The following is a 19596-nucleotide window of genomic DNA, read 5'->3' as shown; positions in this document are numbered from 1 at the left end:
ACAATGGTTTGTAATGAAACATCAATCTTAATGGAAAAAATGTAGTTGCTTGAATAACTTTAGAAGAATTGAGGCTCTTCTTTAGTCATTACTAAGAATCATTTAGTGTCGCCAATATTAATTTGGTATGTTTATAGAATCTGCAATCGTGTTAAATTATGTTATCCATTATCATAACAGAACTGTCATCTTTCTCCTCCAGAAAAATAAACAGATAGATGAACTGAAGGTGGCCATTGTGGAGTATTCCTCAGTTACAGAGGTGATCTCTCATTCTCTTTCTCTTTGTCTAATATCAGTTATCTGTCATTTAAACACAGCGCTGTTTATTGTTAAGCAAAAGAATGATGATATCAAAAATATTAGGCAACATAACCGCTTTAAACATTGATGATAATAAAGTTTTTTGAGCAGCAAATCAGCATATTAGAATGATTTCTGAAGGATCATGTGACACTAAAGACTGGTGTAACGACTACTGAATATTCAGCTTTTACATCACAGGAATAAATTAGGGCTGTCAAAAGATTAATCACGATTAATCGCTTCCCAAATAAAAGTTAGTGTTTACATAATATATGTGTGTGTACTCTGTTAATTATTATTTATATATAAATACACACACAAGCATGTATATTTTTAAGAAAAAAATATTATTTTTATATATAAAACATTTATATTTATATATATTATAGATTATTTAAATGTGTATATACAAACAAATATTTCTTAAATATATACATGAATGTGTGTACCTCAACCTGAAAAATGTTTCTAGATAAGCAAGTGTGCATGTGATAACTGGTATAAGTGAAATAATTTACTCCAGAGTATTAAATTGTATATATGTTCATTTTACTTGCTTCAGCTGCTGAGAGCAGACAAGAACAAACTGGAGAGTCAAATGCAGATGATGCAGCCTGATGTGACCATGTAAGAGCTTTATGAAATGCACATAAGTAGCACATATTTGAACTTATTAGTGGGATGCATTATACTTATACAAACTTCAGCAGTTCCTTCACATGTTCCTCTAACTGTGTGTGTATGGGTTTGCAGCCCGGGTCTCTCTCTCTCTGTGGCCTACAGACTCAATCAGATGAGTTCAGGCTCTCTTCAGACAGAGTTGGCACTGGCACAGAATCCCCTGGAGGTTTGTAGTGTTTGTGTGTGTGTGTGTGTGTGTGTGTGTGTTTGCAATTCCCTTGTCGGTCTTTGTCCCGTCCACGATTTGGAGTGTTTCTTTCTCTCCACTCCCACTAGCACTCATGTGCCGTTCTCTGTCCGCCCACTCTCTCCCACTCCACTGCCACAGAGTGCACTCAGTAATCCACACTCTCTTTTTGCTTTACACCAAACTTCGGGCTTTGCAATGAGTCTGTTTACATGTGCTTTATTTCACAATTAGTTTTTTTGCTGTGGGATCCCAAATCGTAAACTAAATACTAAGAAAACAATAATATTTTTCTCTTTATTGTTTTAAATAAAATATATTTTATTCAATAAATAAATCTATAACAAATAAATAGAAAAATCTAAATTATATATTTATATAAAATGGAATATAATTAATACATTTATTACACACTGCTGACATTAAGTGTGTGTGTGTGTGTGTGTGTGTGTGTGTGTATTTGTGTAGGGTTTGGAGCATCTGTCTTCCTCTGTCTGTTTTGCATCTTCTCTGGATGAGACTCTAGATCGTGAGGTTCTTCTACTCCTCCAAGGCCCGACTCCGGATCAGCTGTCTCTGGAGTTCAAAACTCTGATCAACAGACTGGTAACCAAACTAACCAGCCATCACACACACACAGTTTTAAAGCAAACCCTCACCTGCACCGTTAGGTTAATTTAGCCAGCTCTCCATCACCAGACACCTGAATTCAGTTTTGTAGGATTTTGGTCCATAATGAAATACAATGTTCACAGTGTATCAAACATGAATCGTTTCAGAAGAGGGATTTTAAGGAAGACGCCATGACCTTTCTCACAGCATTCAGAAGCATTACAGAGAACAGTGAAAATCAGGAGGCCAACACTGACCTCAAGATACAGGTGAGAGGATTTCAGCCAAATAAATCAAATAATATAATTATAAATCAGCCAGACAGTATAAATCAAAAGTTAAACACATTTATGCACAAGCAGTATGTAAATAACTAATCGTGATACTTTTATATAGAGATACACATGAGCTCTTAAAAATTATACAAGTACTCATTTTCCTTTGAGCCCTTATCTACCATTATTGCATAACTGCCTAGCTGGACATGGTCACTCTTATTGTGTGTATTCAGTGGACCGCATCAGTATGTACGGTCTTCCCCTGTGGTCAATTATATAGGCCAATATTTCTCTCACTCCAATTCTCACAACGCACAGGGGGCAGTGTGTCGGGTCAGAGTAACTCTGTGACTCTCCTTAAAAGGTCTTTGATGAAACTTCGTTTTTTTTTTTCACATTCAGCAAGATTTAGCTGGTATTAATGACTTCGTCGTACTCTGCATTTTATTTTTCATTGAGCCTCATTGTTGAACTTGTGAACTGCGGCAGGGCCTGGAGGTGCAGCTTGGGCAGAGGAGGAGTGACTGGAACCGCAGTCTGGAGCAGTTGGACCAGTACACAGACTCTCTAGAGAGGGAGCTTCTGAAGATGGCCAGCAACATGCGGCGTTCTCGCACTGAGATCCTGCACCTGTCTGTCAAGTGAGTGGACTGAGTCTGTAGCAGAGATGTTTTAATTAGCTATCTTTTGATAACAGTTTGTTGAAATCATAGTTCCTTTTTCTCTATATTTACCAGTCACATTTACAGTTGTTCTGTGAATTTTCGCAGGCAAAATCCATTCCAATTGGAATCTTTGTGATCTGGAATTTTGAAACCGAAAGCTGCTTGGTTTGAAAGTGACTTCTGTGTGAAATGTGCTTCATACATCATACACTACACACAGAGAAAAGGGGTGTCAATATTGTACCTTTAGGGGTACTACAGTTTGTCACTGGGGCAGTACCCTTAAAAGGACACCTTTTTTTTTTTTTTTAAACCACAAAAAGGTTAATAATAGGACCTTAAAGTACATATTTGTACTCTAATGGTGTGTTCACACCATATGCAAATTTAATTATTTGCGCGAGTAGATTGCATACAAGGTAAATGCAAAGACTCGAATAGACGCAAATTCGCACCGAATGCGTCTTTCGCGCAAGTTGAAAAACGTGACCTTGAGCGGAAATTTTGCTTGACGCGCAAGCCAGTGAAGAGCTTATTGACACGTCCAGTTTGACAGGTTATCAAACTGAGCACCTGTCATCCTCAAGTTGCGCTGGAAGCGGCTGTCATCTAGGTGCATTTCCTGAAGAAGACTGGTTGTGTGCGCCTCTGGATGGTGCTGTGAACCCAGACACGTCGGTGTTTCTGCCGTATTCTGGACTTCCACAACAGACACAGAGTAGCAATATTTGTTATATCCAACACGTCTGATAACAGAAAAATGGCTGAAAGAAATGTTGTGGTTGATGTGCGTGAAAACACTCCTCATTGCGCAATGTTTTTATTCGCACGAGTGATGCAAGTAACGCAATGCGAATGTTCGGTTTGCGTTTGGTTTGAACACACCATAAGGTACTAATAGGTACCTTTTAGGAGTAAAACTGGTACAAAGATGTTCTTTTAAGGGTACTGCCCATGACAAGCTGTTGTTTTACACCCCTTTCCTCTGTGTCTATTAAGTATAGACAATGGACTTTGCCCACAAAATTGTGACTGAGGGGTTTTGTGAGCCAATCACCTTAGCTGTAGTAAATGCCTTAAGAGTAGTATTCTTAGATGTAGCCAAGTTTCCATCTTTTTTTGCACTGTTTTGTTATCAACAAAGTGAATATGCGTTAAAAAAAGAAATTTGCTGTCCATCCAATTGGCATTGTACCGATAAACGCCAATTTGCATTTAATTAATGATAATACTGTAATGACATCATCCCTAAAAAACCGCATTGTTGCATACGTTTTGTTGTATCGCTAAAAAAAAAATCTGCCCTCTGGTCGTTTCCATACATAATTTTGCGAATATCACAAATTATCATATCTTTCGCATCCCAAATATTTGTAAAATTGAGAAAGTGATGAGACAAATTCACAAGTTTACTGCTTACTATTTTCACAAATAATAGGCCTATTACTAAATTAGGTAATATTAATCAGAAGATCACGGCAAAGTAGGACAGCTTGTCTGACATGACTGCATGTAACTGCCTTTTGTGACGAAGCCCAAGGGTTTCTACACAGGGCAGCTCATTTGTCCCGTATGCAAAATTTTAGGATCCATAAAAAAAAAATTGGTACAGTAAAATGTTCGGTCATATAGCAATTATTTTACCTTTCTTTTTGTCAGTATTGGAAATAAAATTGGCAGTATTCGAACTGCCTTACTCCGTTTGACAGAAGCCCCATTTTTCCTCTTCCATTTTGAAACACAACTTTATATATTATTAAATTGTATACATACAATTATTTTTTATTAACAAGTGTCATGTTTTTTGTACTTTTTAGAAGCCTTTAGATTGCACTTATCTATGCATTAAAATCGTTGTTTGCAGTTTAAACGTATATTCAGATTGAAACCCCTATCACCCCTTTCTAGGCAGTGGAAGGATTTTGAGACAAGGCTTTACCAATTTAGTCCATGTCTGTGTGAATGTCTCTAGAAGCTTTTGTCAAGGGGCTTTTCTGGTTGACCCCCTCAAGCTATTTTTGGTTCATTGGCGTCTCTTATCCAACATAACATGGGTTTTCAAGGCTATGGCACTCAGCGTACTGTGAATAAAAGGCACAAGGCTGTTGTGAGAAGCCAGGGAAGTTAAGGGGTTGCACCGTCCAGTGGTGCTCTAAGATTGGGGTAAAGGAGCAATGGGACACTGCTTGGGCCTGCGAATTGGGTATAGTATGTCCGACTTTTTGTTGGTCTTGTGAACAGTTCAGACTTGCGGATGGTGCTTCTTAGAAGTTTAGGCTGCACTGAAATCTAATTCATTCTGCGTAATAGGAGAATCTTTAGGCACCTAACAAATAGGTTTTGGTTAAAGGTGTCTGGATACGATTATTGATGTATTTCTTATATAATTTTTTTTTTTAGCAACATTCTTATGTGTACTGCTTTTCAATAACCAGAATAATTGTTTTTGTTTCGCATTATTCTTTAGTGCATAAATTGTATTATATTGAGTTTGGTTGGGTGTAGACGATCTTTGGAGTTTTGTGAATTCAGTGGTTTTCGTCTGCCTTTTTAGGGTACAAGAGCAAGAGAACCAGAAACAGCAGTTGCGAGAGGAACTCAACCGACTAAATGCTCCGCTGGACAACAGAGAGGCCAGCAGCCAAACACCGGATCACCTACAGCAGGTATTGAGGCTCATCCAACAATTGCTTTCACTGCCTGCACATGCTTCAGCATATGTGGGCTTTAAATCTCACAACAGATTTAAATTCAGCCTTGGGTAAAACCGAAATAAAGATTTCTTTGCGAGATTCTGCAGATCACAGATGGATACGTTTAGAGTCTCATTACAAGATGCCGGGAGCTTTGTGTGTAGGAGGCAAGTGTGGTTTGTGAGCCAGTTTGAATCTTGACTTCTTCTTGAACTCATCTCAAGAGATTAGACACCGTTTACAGACTACCCCATAATATTCTTATGTTCAGAACTTGCCGCCTCTTGAGTTTGATTCACTTGTATTACTGTATTTTCCAATCCAGTTTATTTGTATATATCACAATACATATTGTTCCAAAGACTCCAAAAGCTTGGCTGGGGAAGCCCACCTAATTTTATTATAGTGTTTGTGTAGAGCTTTAATCACCACCTGATGACATGTGAGTGGTGTTATTGTGTATCTTCAGGTTGTGGAAGAGCTGGATGGCCCCTCTCTTGAATGGGATGAGGAATATGTGTTGTCTGAGTCACCTCCTTTACAAGATCTCGGACCTGACCAGGAGATGCTTCAGGAGCTCTGTTGTGATGAAGAGAAACTACAGGCCCTGAAACGGGAGGAAGAGGATGAGGAGGAGGAGGAGCTCACAGAGACTGTGAGGGACAAGGAGATCATCACAGGAAGGACTGAGGAAGAAGGTGAAGCAACACAGGATTCTGGAGTAGAGACCGAAGATCTACAAAAAGACTTCACACTTTCTCAGACAATTCTACCAAATTACATCACTGACAGAGAATCGCAAGGTGAGAAATAGGGATCGACCGATATGGATTTTTGTAGTGCCGATACCGATTTTTTTTTTTTTCTTTTTTTTTCATCAGCCTTTGCCGATGACCGATACGTGCTGCCGATTTTCTTGAGCCGATATTTGGAGCCGATACTGCTTTTGCTCCCTCAATTTACAACATAAAAATGACACAATGATCATGATGATTTAAAATTTACAATTTAAAAAAGGAAAATTTATTGAACAAAAAAAAACTATATTTAACAAATAGTAAAAACAGGTGAGGTAGAACAAGAAAAAAGAGTTGTGAAAATAAATTCTGAAAATAAATATTTAAGCATAAATAAAATAATTACACTATTGCACACAGTATCAACAAGCAAGCAGCATAATAAAGTGCACACTGACTGTACTATACTTAATTTAAAACTATTTACAACCTAGTCATTTAATGGTTACACTCTAAAAAATGCTGGGTTAAAAATAACCCAAGTTGGGTTAAATATGGACTAACCCAGCAATTGGGTTGTTTTAACCCACCGGTTGGGTTAAATGTTTGCTTAAAACAACCCAATTGATGGGTTAAAACAACCCAATTGATGGGTTAAAACAACCCAATGGATGGGTTAGTCCATTTTCAACCCAACTTGGGTTATTTTTAACCCAGCATTTTTTAGAGTGTAGGTGCACTTAACTTAATCTCTTGTAGAGCAACACCAGCGGTAATTCAGAAAAAAATCTCCCAATGCTCCACGTGAAACTTCAGTCTTTCAACCTTTTACCATAGTGTCAATTCTCAATTGATTTTGATTAATATGCGCGAGGGAGGGAGAGCAAGACAGTTTGAAGACGGCAAGAGCTGCCCTGTGGATGCCTGTCTGTAAATAATGCAGGAAAAAAAATATCGGCGAACGCAGCAGCAAATATCGGCCCAATATATCGGCCGGCCGATATATCGGTCTAAAGGCCCTTGCACACTGAGTCCGAAATTTTCGCATGCGTTTTTACATATTCGTGATCCGAAAAATTCGTCACGCACAGAGAGCTTGCACACTGAGTCCGATGCGTATTAATGAATGCGTTACGGAAAAAAAAACAAAATGGCGTCTTCCACCTCCTTATCAAGGAGCTGCGGATTATCCAGACCGATTCAAAGTTGAATGTCAGTGGCTCAGTATGATGCTTTGCTAGCGATATTGGAGCCACATATTAAAAAGAAGACCACCAATTACCAATCCTGAACAGAGACTGGCAGTATGTCTAGGATCCTCGCGCGCACACACACACACACGCGCGCCCACGGTTTACAGGGAGTTGGTGTGCTATAATTATAGCTGTGATATTGTAGTATTTTTGATACAATAATATTTGTATATATAATTGTAGGTATCTGAGGAGCACTGGCGATGCATTGGCAGCAGTTTTAGGTTGGGCATCAGCACTGTAGATGGGAAAACGGATGCGAAATACGCAGAAAATCGAACCTGTTCCGTTTTTTTTTTTTTTGACGGACGAAAGTTTCGGAGGCAGTGTGCAAGCGTGATTGACATAACGTGAGGTCGAATTTATTTTTTGACGTGCGAAAATTTCGCATGCGAATGTCGGACTCAGTGTGCAAAGGCCTTAACACTAGTGAGAAATGTATTAATTAGTAAGGGTTATTTTTCTCGTAGTAGGATTCCGTTTAGTTTGCAAACAAGATTCTAAAGTTTCAAAGTTACAGTCTGAAATTGCAAGATGATGAAGGTTTTATAAATGGTAAAATGGAGGAACAGACCCAAATGGTAGGGGTTTCCTCTCTAAAGAAAAATAGTTTAGGATGTGAATAGATCTCGATTCAAGTCTCAGTAGTGTGAGATTCATAGTTGTCTAGTGGAAATGGTCACATCTAGAGGACAACAGGCCTGTGTCAGATTCATCAGGCTATATAATCCTTCCTTAATCGCTAGTGACACAGGGCAGGCAGCCATCCCTGAATCTTAAACACAAGCTGGAATGTGGGGTCACTCTAGCCCCAAGCCTATTTTGGCATTTCTTCTCCACTTGTTCTGCCATCTTTGGTCAGTAATGTAAAGTAAACCTTCTGACCTTATTCTCCCCCCATCCTTCCCCATCCACGATAACAATAAAAACATAGTTCTAAAAATAATTCTCAATATTAAAGAATAGCAGAGTTCACAACACAGATGTAACTCTAACGATATAGAGAAGCATTATCGTTGGAATCATTTTTAGAACGATTTTATCCAGCTGATGAACGGTAAAAATATTGACAGCCAATCAGAATCCATCCTGCTTTAACAAGTCCAGCAATTAAAGCAGCAGACAAGCACACACTTGGAATAAACAGAACGATAACATCCATTGGTGTGGATGCTAATATAGTTGTCTTTATAGTTATCTTTCTTGGTTTGAACAGGCCTTAACCATCAGAGACTTGTCACTCCATAAACCAGATTGTCTGATCATAACTACTGGACATGAAAGCGAGGAAAATGCCATTTTCCTTTCTCTGTTTTTCAGAAACTCCCTTTGAGGGTGTGGGAGGAATGGAGAGGCCTTTCACATCTCTAAAGGTAAATTTGTGTTATCTCATCTTCATACCAGAAAATTAAATGATAATTGTGTGAATGTTATCATTCTGTGTGATCATATCTTATGATGCAGTGAAGCAAGACTAATCATTTTATGCACATTTATATATGCAAGTTCAAAGTGTTTCATATGTTTGGTTTAAAAAATACAAGCTTTCAGAGCGCCTGACCATGAAATTCAAAAACAAATTTTTTTGACCTTGTGATGTGTTAGACATGCCAAGCCACATTGTTCTTTTTGATGTTGTGGACAATTAGTGTTTGACATGGGCAGCCATGTGACTGCTGTCAGGGTGGAGTTTTACAGGGAATGCTGCTTCCCGAATGCTAGCGGGAAATCGGATGACCCTTAGAACACGTGTACACACACATTGTGTTGCACATCACACCTGAATGAACTTGTCACAATTTGCATTGCAAATGTCTGAAGTGTGGAATTTTTCCCATCATTTAAAAGTATCCAAAGACAATATGTCGTCTTTGGGGAGTCATTCTCTCTGGTTCATTTTTGCTGGCCTTCTGAATCTTTTCCTGGCCGCTGCAGGAGGAAGCCAGACTCCCAGAATGCACTAGGCCTGAGGACGCCCACGGGCAGGCTGCTCCTCTGCCTCACACCCACAGTCAGTGTGCTGGTAAGAGCTCTTCCGCTCACTGTCCTTCTCTGCTTAGTGCTCTCTATCATTTTAGTAACATACTTGAGTGAAAAATATTTCATTTGTTATCTGAATTTTTTGAATTTTTGCAATACAAAATTGCATATTGTATGTCTGCACACACTTCTCCCACTCATACTCCAGATGACCCCTCTTTGAGCTCCGAGACATCCCATGAACAGGTGACCTCAGTCAAAAATCGAATTTCATCTACTGAACCTTCTTCCCTTGTGACCTCTGAGATGGCATCGGTCTCCACGGGCCAGCCTGAATCTGGTGATTCCATTACAGGAAGGTGAGACGCTGCAACCTGCACTTTTTTTTTTTTTGTGGGTGTACATACCATTTTCATGCATCAGCATTTGCTTGTGGATTTTCTCTGGCTTGTTAATGATTCACCAAAAAGAAATGATGGTCTACTTTTATTCGAAATGCCTCCCACACACCCAAAGATCACATTTGCTAGTCAAATGCATGCCTTCTCTTCCTGTGTGTTTGGCTGTTTTGTGTAGACTTATTAAGGAGATATTACTACTGACAGAGCCTCGCTTTGCATGTTCACCATGCACCTGTGTGGCCAGGCTTGCACAGACTATTACATCAACGCACTGATGGAGCACTCATACCGCCGTTGCACTTACTGAGAGCAGCTGCATCCTGAAAAATCGAAAAAACTAATCAACAATATAGTAACAAACTTTCTTTTTCCTTCTGGGTCAGGACCCAACAGTCTGAGGCCACAAACGGAGGACGTGAAGTAGAACGTGCGGCCGCCACAGCCGCCATGAGTGACTCGCAGGTCAGTTTTAGGAAGCTGAGGAAACCAAGGGGGAAGCTTTTTGCGTTTGTAACGCCGCTAACCATTTCTTTCACTTCCCCTTTTGTGTTTCTCGTTCTTTGTAGTTTAGCATTTTTCTCGCCATGTTCATGTTCAAAATACTTCCTGTTTATCAGTCCAGCGTAGCGACAGAGTAGCTAACATTTCTAATGTTAAAGGGAAGCCTGCAGTTGGCCGATTGAGAAGGTTCTGGATGGTGGTAAGCAGGAATGACTGCTCTTGAGAGGATGTGCCCGCTCTCTTATCGATGTGATGTTCTTGGGCTTTCAGTGTTTAGAATTGCTTTGTGTGAGCTGCTTTGAAATTTTATATAAGCACCTGTTATCTGACAGCGCAGTTTTGTAAGTGTAATTTGCCTGCTTGTTTGTCAGAAACCATTTTATTAATCTGCAAATCCAAGCATTATTCTCTGACATATGCACTGTACTAATTGCCTCATTGTAGTCTTGTGTATTTTGTCAAATTTTAATGATAAGATGGGAGATATTCGGGTGAAATTGGAGTGCTACCAAAATAAACTGCACTTCATCTGAGGGCTTTTCTGTTTTTAAGTTCATAGAGAGAGTGGGCAGTGTTAGACCTCTATGAATATGTACTGTAGCACATTACTAGACATCAGTGCAAGAGATAAACAGACTGTCCTATAGCTAATATTAGTCTGGTTTGGTTTTATGGAAAAGCCTCAATCAAGTCCTGCCTGAATACAGTAAAGCTGTCTGCTTTTCACTACTGTTCAAAAGTTTGGGGTCAGTAAGATCTTCTTTTTTATTTTTATTTCTTTTTTTTTATTTTAAGAAATTAATAATCTTACTCTGCAAGAATGCTTAGTAAATTGATCAAAAGTGACCTTTGTAATGTTACAAAAGATGTTCTTTTGAACTTTCCATTCATCAAAGAATCCTAAAACATGGTTTCCACAAAAACATAATAAGCAGCACAACTGTTTTTAACATTGATAATATAAGAATGTTTCATATCAAATCAGCATATTAGAAGGAATGATTTCTGAGGGGTCAAATAAGTACAGTCAGGGGAGCATTAGACTTTCATGTTTTTGAAAGAAGGATCTTATCATCTCCAAACTAGTGTATAGAAGTGGTTCTTAATGGGATAGTTCACCCAAAAATGAAAATTCTGTCATTTAGTCACGCTCAAGTTGTTCCAATAAATGTATTTTTCTGCTGAACATAAAGAAAGATATTGGCAGGAATGTTTGTAACCAAGCAGATCTCGGCAGCCATTGACTACCATAGTATTTTTTTCTCCACTATGGTAGTCAATGGCTGCCGCGATCAACTTTAGCGTGACTAAATGATGACAGAATTTGTTCTTTTTGGTTGAACTATCCCTTTAACTAGTTTTGCTTCATTCCCTGGATATTAGACCGGACATCAAGTGGCATCCATGTTGCGATCTGCCTAATTTGGCTAGCTTCTACTAAAAGACAGATTGGGTGCTCAGCCTTTGACGTCAACAGAAAATATGGGAAGCTTTTCATAAACCTATTCATTTTTCTAATCTAACTTTGCTAAAATGCAACTAATCAATAAATCATGCATTTGTTTCTTCCTTGGTGACTGACTCAACCCGGAACAGACCCTAAAACCATTTTTGGTGTTATATGTTGGTTGTTTGATTATTTTGCTTCTGTTTTATTAACATGATAGAATATGTTGCTCAGGCTGTGTGTGTGGTTTTTCATCAGTATGTTTGGAACAAGTATAGCACTTTTTCACTCCCACTTCAATGAACTCTGCCAGTACAAGTGCTCTCCCCCTCCCTCTCTTTCTGTCACTCCCTCTCTCTCTCGTCCTGTCTTCACCATACTCCCTCTCTTTCTCTGCCAGCTGTAGAGCTCTCATACACATTATGTAAGTATCTAGCACTTCTCTCTCTGTAAAGCAGAGTGTAGCTCTTATATTTCATCTGCCATGTCATGGGACAGGTATGGAACTGTGTGCGTGTGTGATGCTTATTTGCCCAAGACAGTGGTTTTCACAAATGTACATGTGTTGCTGCTCAGAGTGTGTCACTGGGTCATAATGCCATGCTGTTGTCATCTATAGAAACTGAGCGAGGGACTGCTTTCTAAAGTGTCTGCAAAATCGGACAAGTGAGTATTTCTTCATGAAACTGATAATTATTTTAGTATATTTATTACGCACTTGAATAGCAGAGGTTGCTGGACTGAGTGTGTTAGTGTTGTAATGTAATGTGCATATCTTTTAATAGGTGCTGTATTGTTTATTGTTATTTATTTGTTTAGAAGTCTCTTGTTGCCAGTAGCAGAGGAAGAGGAGGCCATGCCAGAGGCGGTGGAGGTCACGTCAACTGGGGTTAACTCACCAGGTAGGAGGAAGTTCCCTGTTGACGATTGAAGTAGGGATGTCAAATGTATTTGTATTTAAAAGAGATACAATACAATAGTACCGAGATTGAAGTAGGGATGTCAAATGTAATTGTATTTAAAAGAGATACAATACAATAGTATCGAGAAGCAAATCATTTTGGTACCCATGTACCAAATGTATGACTGAATTATACCAGCTGTATGACTGAAAGACGACTGCTTTTGCAACAATTAAATGCACTACTTGGTCATAATGAAGTCTGTTAAAGTAAACGCAGATTTGTCATTGCCTATTTTGATGTTAAAATATAAATGAGTGTTTAGTAGCATTGGCTTTTTGCTGTGGTTTTGAAATTGATATTGAGAATCATGGAATCTTGCTGGTATTACTATTGGATACTAACATTTTGGTATTGTGACAAACTAACGAAGAACCTCCGATAACTGTCTCTTTGTTGCAAAACCTAGTGATTTACTGTGTTATTGTTAACTAAAATTATAAATATTATATGACAAACATAACCTCCTAAGACCTTCATCAAAGGATCAAAGTCTTTTGAATTTAGTATTTTTTCATGTCTTTACATTGTTTAGAGAAATAAGAAACAAATGGAAAACTTTTTTTGTTGAAAAATTATATTTTATTCATATGTTTTGCTGTGTTCTCGTAAGTGGAAAAAAAAATTACATGAAATTACGTATAGGCAAACACTATGGGCATTTTTTAATTTTTTATTCACCTATATATTTTTTAGGTTTCAGGATTTTTTTTTTTTCAATCAGACTTTGTTGAAAGATGATTCTCAACTATGTTATGAAAGATACAATGGAATGAATTGAAATACCGTTTTACGTTTTATTAAAAAAAGTTTAATATTGGGAGTAGTAGTTGACAGCATTTTCATAATAATATCGAATATATTTTATAGGAACATTGATATGTAATGTCTTTCCCTATGTGTGACCAAGGAGAAGGAGAAGAAACCTCAAAATAAATGGTATCTCTGAAAAGCCCTGAATGTTCTCTTTACAGGACATCCAGACTTAAAACTGTGACATGTATGGTGTCAGAGAAATTCACTCAAATATAATGTCCTTGTACGTGGACAGTGGCACCCAGGAGGATAAATGAAAACTAGAAATGTTGCCTTGGCAACCAACTAAAATAAAATAAGTGCAAGTTGAAGTACTAAAATTACTAAAACTGAAATATAACCCAAAGCTAAATAGGAAACATTTAAACAGGAAAAAAAAACGCATAATAATGACACAAAAAAGCACACAATTATAATGAAAACTGAAAATATAAAAGCATTCAAAATATTTAGTATTAATAATATAATAGTATATAAGTAATACTAAAATAACACTGGTGAGCTGCATTGCAGTGTACTGCCTACATAGGGAGCCTCATAACAAAAATGGAATCTCATAAGTGACTGATTTGTAACACTCTAACTTGATAGCTTACGGGCGTCATACCCATAGATATGAATACGTGTATATATATATATATCTATGGTCATACCAGTAGTAGTGCAGATGAGACTCGACTCACAATTGATTCCAATGGAGTTTGCCGTTAGCATGCTGCTAAGATAACTGTGCAATATTCCAAGCATAAGTTAATATCAAACTAAAATATTAAGGAAAGTCCATTTTTATTTATTGCACCAAACTATGTTTTGAATAATACAATTTAGTAGTATTTATTATTATCTACATCAACATTTCTCTCACCTTGTCTGCTTGGTAGCTCACTAGGTTTCATAACAGAGCTGCTTCTCTCTCTCTAAACGCCTCTTCTCTTTTCTTTTATTCTTTTTTTAGACAAAGACAAAACAGACAGTAAAAGGAAAGTGGTCACATCTGATTCAAACTCAACAGCCTCACCTGACTCCTCAAAGGGTCCTTCTGAAAAAGCAAAGGACATGACCTCTGGCCCCGCTGCCAGTGAGGGAAATCTTCCAACAATTCCTGCTGCGCAAGGCTCCAAAAAAGACCCCCTGACTCTGATGAACAAGCTCAAGAAGGTAAGCACTCTCACCAGCATGTACTTACTAAACAAAACGTAACAAAAGCCAGGACAATGCAGTCCTACTTGCTGTTCCAGATGAAATACTCTTAATTACATAAGAGGTTTGTGCTCCTATTAATCAACATTCATAACATGCCATCTGATGTCCAGCATAAACTACTGTAGTAAATGTGCTGAAGTTGAAATGCCTGTATGGCATATACAAAGTGAAACGGTCCTCTTACAGGAAGTGAGCAGTATGGAAGCCATTGAGGTACAAAAAGCTCAGGAGGACGGCAAGCCTTCAGTGGCCAAAGAAAAAGCAGGTACTTTATAGATAAATGCTCTCTCTCCAGCTGACTTTTTCCCATCTAGTTCTACTTAAGATAATATCTTGTCCTTCCTCAATGCCAATCTCCTCCTCCACCCTTAGGTGACACATCTATCATCTCTGAAAATGCCACCGATTCCACCAAAGATGACAAGAACAGGTTATAATGCTTTGTGTGCTGAATTGATATCCATAAATTTGAATCTGTTATAAACATATCTTCACATGATTCACTTGACATATTCATGTTCCCTGAAATGTGCATTTCATCTGCAGCCTGTCGCCAAATGACAAAGAGATTGAGGTACGGTGCTTTTTTTTTTCCCAAACAGACCTGAACTACATTCTAAACTATTGAATAAGCTAAAATATTTACAAAAGCAAATCAGTTTTCTCAGTGTGAAAGTGTTTACTGTGTGCTCTCCTGCTAGGCGGAGTTCCACCGTCTCTCTCTGGGCTTCAAATGTGACATGTTCACCCTGGAGAAGAGACTACGCATGGAGGAACGTTCACGGGACCTGGCCGAGGAGAACGTCCGCAAGGAATTGAACGGTTGTAAAGGTCTACTGCAGGTCTGTCATTTTGTGCAGGAATAAAATCATTTTTATTCTTTAGATAATGCATTTAGAGCAAGTCTATTATGTTGATGCAAGCAAGGAGTCTTCTCCTCAGCACAATGAATTTTCAGCTCACAAATTTCTTCCCAAATTTGATCTGAATTCCTCTGTTTGAATAAGTAGCTTTACTATAACACTCTGTTTTGTTTAATAGGCCCTGATCCCACGGTGTGAGGAGGATAACCAGTCCATGGAGATCATCCATCGTGTGCAGAAGAACCTTGAGATCCTCATCCAGTCCATGACCAGAGTTTCTAGCCGTTCAGAGATGCTTGGGGCCATTCATCAGGTTTGTGTGTGGCTGAAATAGCCCACTAAAGACAAAGTTAGCAAAGAAGCTTGCTTGTTTACATCTCAGCTTCCTTGCATGTATAGGAGACTAGAGTGGGTAAAACGGTGGAGGTGATGATTCAGCATGTGGAGAACTTGAGGAGGATGTACACCAAGGAGCATGCAGAGTTGTTGGAGCTCAGGGAGAACCTCACACCAAATGAGAAGCCATTTGGGTCCTCTGAGAGGGGTAAGTCCCTACCAAAATAATAATAAATGTAATCATGCCGGTCTCTTTTGTGTCTTAATCACTAGGGATTTCTTTTGTTCTTGCAGAGGATTTTAGAAACAAGAAGCAGTCAGCGGCAAACATTTTCAAAGTGAGTTATGGAACAAAACACACCATGTTGTTAAGATCATGGATCAGCTTGCAGTTTATTTTTACTGATCTTTGTGTTCTGCCCCAAGGCGACTAGCCGACGCATCAGTATAGCTGCCATTCCCCGCAGCGTTGGAGGACAGACCCATTTTGAAATGGTGAGAAGTCCACTTTATTCTTAGAGAGATGCTTTTGGTAAAGAGAAGTGGAACGTCTGAATAAACAGTGGTTTCTGTTTCACAGCCCAAAGACATGGCAGAGACAGATGTCGAGAGACTCTCCCGTCGGTCACCATGGTAAGTGTATAGATGCTGTTTTTGAGATTGCATGGTCCACAAAACACAACTGCCTTTTACTTTGTCCCCCAAAACAAGGCTTATTGTGACCCAAAACTCACAACATTTATCCATTTGGCAGACACTTTTATTGAAAGCGACCTAAAGTGCATTGAAATTATACACTTACCAGTATGTTCTCTGGAAATAGAACCCATGACCTCTACCGGAGTTGCATGCCGATTGTTTTTCTAAACTTCTGCACTTTGCATTGCGAGAAAGGATGTCATGGTTGTGTGTCAACCGCTTTACAGGATCATGACAGCCAAGAGGCCACCTCTAAAGCGATTTGTTAGCTCTGGTACTTGGGCCGACATTGACGAGCCCACTCTGATGAATAGGTAAGGTCACGCGTGAAGAACTGTTGTGTACCGTTCGTCTTTTGCATCCATTTCATGTCAAAAATCATAAAGCAAATGTGCCATCAAAAGGTTGTCATGCAGACCCACAATGGAGGCCTTGAGCCAAGATTGTGGACACTCAGTGCAGTGTGAAACTTTGCACAGGTATGGATATGATACAGACTCCCACTCGGAGGAGGAGCCGAAAGAGGAACCAGCGAGCAGAAGGACTAGCTTAACAGAACTGGGCATCAAAATCACCTCCTTCATAATGCCAACTAAGATGTTAGTGTGTCTTCCGCCTCCATTATTTCTCTGCTTCAGCATCCAGGCATTATCTACTACAAATTGAGGGTTTTCTGTCAATGACGTCACCTGCCTTTTGCTCCTACAGCTAAGCTAGGGAAAAGCAACTTTAATTATGTTCTGAATGGACGCTGGACATCCGTAATGTGTGTTAGCCTTGCATTTATCTTCAGCACACATTATGACTCACTGCATGTCTTCAGCTTCTGTTTGCAGCAATCTAATCTAATCAGCCCACCTGTGGTTTCAGAGAGAAGACAAAGTTCTTGAAAATCCATCCAAATTTTTTTTTTTGTCCACGTTGGTGGACAGTTGTGGGCATTTGCGAATTTGTACTTTGATTCCACAGTTGTTTGCTGACGTTCTCTGGGGTGTTTTCCTAAAAAAAACAGGATGAGTGGTAGACCGATAACTAGAGAGAGGGATGGAGATATTTATATTTCTTCTTATTATTCAACATTGATAATAAGAAGAAATGTTTCTTGAGCACCAAATCAGCCTATTAGAATGATTTCTGAAGGATCATGTGACACTGAAGATTGGAGTAATGATGCTGAAAATTCAGCTTTACCATCACAGGAATAAATAGCATCTAATATGTTAAAATAGAAAACTAATTTTAAATTGTAATATTTTTCTGTATATTAGAACTTTGTGAGCATAATAGACTTCTTTCAAAAATCTTACCGACCCTAAACTGTGTGTGTGTGAGTAATATCAAATATGAAAAGCAATAAAACACACTTCACTGAATTTTAATAAACACTCAAAATTCAAGTATGAAATTGACCTCGCTGGTATATTTTGAAACTGCAGCTGCTTCTGTTAATCGGCTGTTATTAATCATTTATTGGCTGACCTCAAAATGGTAAAGTATCGGCCGACTAACCGGCCTGACCTATTTATGTATCGGTCTATCACAGAGCATACATATTTGTCTTGTTTATCATGTGCTTTCAGCAACAGCTGTCATTTTTCACATTCCTTTAAATGTTCAACCTATTCTCTTCAGGTTGCCTCGGCCGTCTCACCCATTCAGACTGACTTTTTTTTTCATATCATTTGTTGCTTTTTATGACCTGCTTTGTATATTTTCTAATAATAAGGCCCAGAGCATACTCTATACAAGTATGTGCAAGTGAATGCTTCTAGCTATGCAAGCTCAATTTCATGTGTTATTGATTCCTAAGGAATGCACGTTAAGTATGTACAATGAGCCCACATGGTCTACATTTCTTGCTTGTACAGAGTATTTTACTGGCCTAACGATATATACTGTATGAAGTATTCTGTAGCTGATTACAATAACACAAATATTTTACTTGCTCTTTCCTGGTTTGGTATTAAAAAAAAGCCATGCTTTTTGTTGCTGAAGGTATGCTGTTATACTTTTCTTTAAACATTTCTTTCACTCTCCACCCCAGTCCCAGCCCCAGCCCAACAGGTCAAGCTCCACCCAGTTTGACAGAGGGGCGGCCTGCAGTGTCCAGAGGCACCAGGGGCATTTGGATTTGGGTGGCCTTGTTTGTAGTGCTAGCTGTTCTACTGGCCCTCTTGGCAAGCCTGATGTTACAGCCTGCAGTAGATGCAGCACCTGTGGGCACCGGGGACTCCTGGATGACCATCCAGCAGCTTCTGTGGCCCTATACTGGGCTGAGGCACAACGCCCAGCCCCCTGTGTGACACCAGGGGGGGTCTGCAAGGCTGGAGTAGCCGGTCCTGACATTCAGAAAAACTCGGCTACTCTGGCTACTCGAGCTGTGATGCAACACTGCTGCCTGTCCTTCTAACAGAACTCTTTGTGACCATTTCTTACTGAAGGTAAAGAGAAATGTGGGCGTCTTGAGACTGCTTGGATGCTGTGTACACAAACCGTGTTGTTATAAGCATTTGTATGAGACACTCAGTGCCAGCCAATCACACAGTGAATATTTGGATTGGAGTGAGATGAGTAGACTGCAACAGTGTGAATGTCGATCATCATATATTGGTTGCCCGAAAAGGCTGCCTTTTTTTTAAACGTTTTGAAATTGATCAGTGTATTTTTATGGGAAGTTTGAAAGAGTATTGAGATTTTTAAAAAAATGTTTTTTTCTTTTTGTTAACTTATTGTTTTACAGTTTTATGCAGTAGATGTTTTTTCCTGATATTATTAATTGTTAAAACACAATTTTTAACCTCATTAAGCTGTTGGTTTGGTGTTCATTGTTAAATGTTCACTTTTGTATGTTCCAAAGAGGGGGGGGAGAAAGACTTTGCACAATAAAAGAAACTGATCCAAATAATATCACCTATTTATCTATACATTTTATTTGGAAGAATTTATGAAGCATATAAGGATGGTTGTATTCTAAAC

At 38.8% G+C, this 19596-nt stretch overlaps 1 protein-coding gene across 4 annotated transcripts in view; it reads left to right on the top strand.

Annotated features, from left to right (window-relative positions):
• lrmp (lymphoid-restricted membrane protein) overlaps positions 1 to 19529 on the top strand; it is a 30668-nt gene extending 11139 nt beyond the window's left edge. For 2 of the 4 annotated variants that reach the window (XM_079817767.1, XM_079817766.1), the window contains 25 exons: positions 203 to 262; positions 869 to 933; positions 1060 to 1153; positions 1643 to 1780; positions 1954 to 2055; positions 2554 to 2705; positions 5284 to 5395; positions 5892 to 6225; positions 8733 to 8785; positions 9348 to 9435; positions 9601 to 9751; positions 10177 to 10255; positions 12361 to 12407; positions 12561 to 12643; positions 14475 to 14677; positions 14909 to 14987; positions 15095 to 15152; positions 15269 to 15296; positions 15424 to 15564; positions 15764 to 15898; positions 15985 to 16129; positions 16216 to 16259; positions 16348 to 16416; positions 16502 to 16554; positions 18665 to 19529. In XM_079817767.1, the coding sequence (XP_079673893.1) occupies positions 203 to 262; positions 869 to 933; positions 1060 to 1153; positions 1643 to 1780; positions 1954 to 2055; positions 2554 to 2705; positions 5284 to 5395; positions 5892 to 6225; positions 8733 to 8785; positions 9348 to 9435; positions 9601 to 9751; positions 10177 to 10255; positions 12361 to 12407; positions 12561 to 12643; positions 14475 to 14677; positions 14909 to 14987; positions 15095 to 15152; positions 15269 to 15296; positions 15424 to 15564; positions 15764 to 15898; positions 15985 to 16129; positions 16216 to 16259; positions 16348 to 16416; positions 16502 to 16554; positions 18665 to 18923 (2772 nt within the window). In that variant the 3' untranslated portion in view covers positions 18924 to 19529. Of the gene's footprint in view, positions 1 to 202; positions 263 to 868; positions 934 to 1059; positions 1154 to 1642; positions 1781 to 1929; positions 2056 to 2553; positions 2706 to 5283; positions 5396 to 5891; positions 6226 to 8732; positions 8786 to 9347; positions 9436 to 9600; positions 9752 to 10176; positions 10256 to 12360; positions 12408 to 12560; positions 12644 to 14474; positions 14678 to 14908; positions 14988 to 15094; positions 15153 to 15268; positions 15297 to 15423; positions 15565 to 15763; positions 15899 to 15984; positions 16130 to 16215; positions 16260 to 16347; positions 16417 to 16501; positions 16555 to 16847; positions 16935 to 17099; positions 17220 to 18664 lie in introns of all 4 variants that reach the window. The other 2 variants (XM_079817764.1, XM_079817765.1) reach the window with 2 other exon arrangements.
• Positions 19530 to 19596: the final 67 nt, after the last annotated feature.

This window comes from Gobio gobio, assembly GCF_949357685.1.
Source record: "Gobio gobio genome assembly, chromosome: 5".
Lineage (NCBI taxonomy): Eukaryota > Metazoa > Chordata > Actinopteri > Cypriniformes > Gobionidae > Gobio > Gobio gobio.
This window is presented reverse-complemented; position numbering and strand designations above follow the sequence as displayed.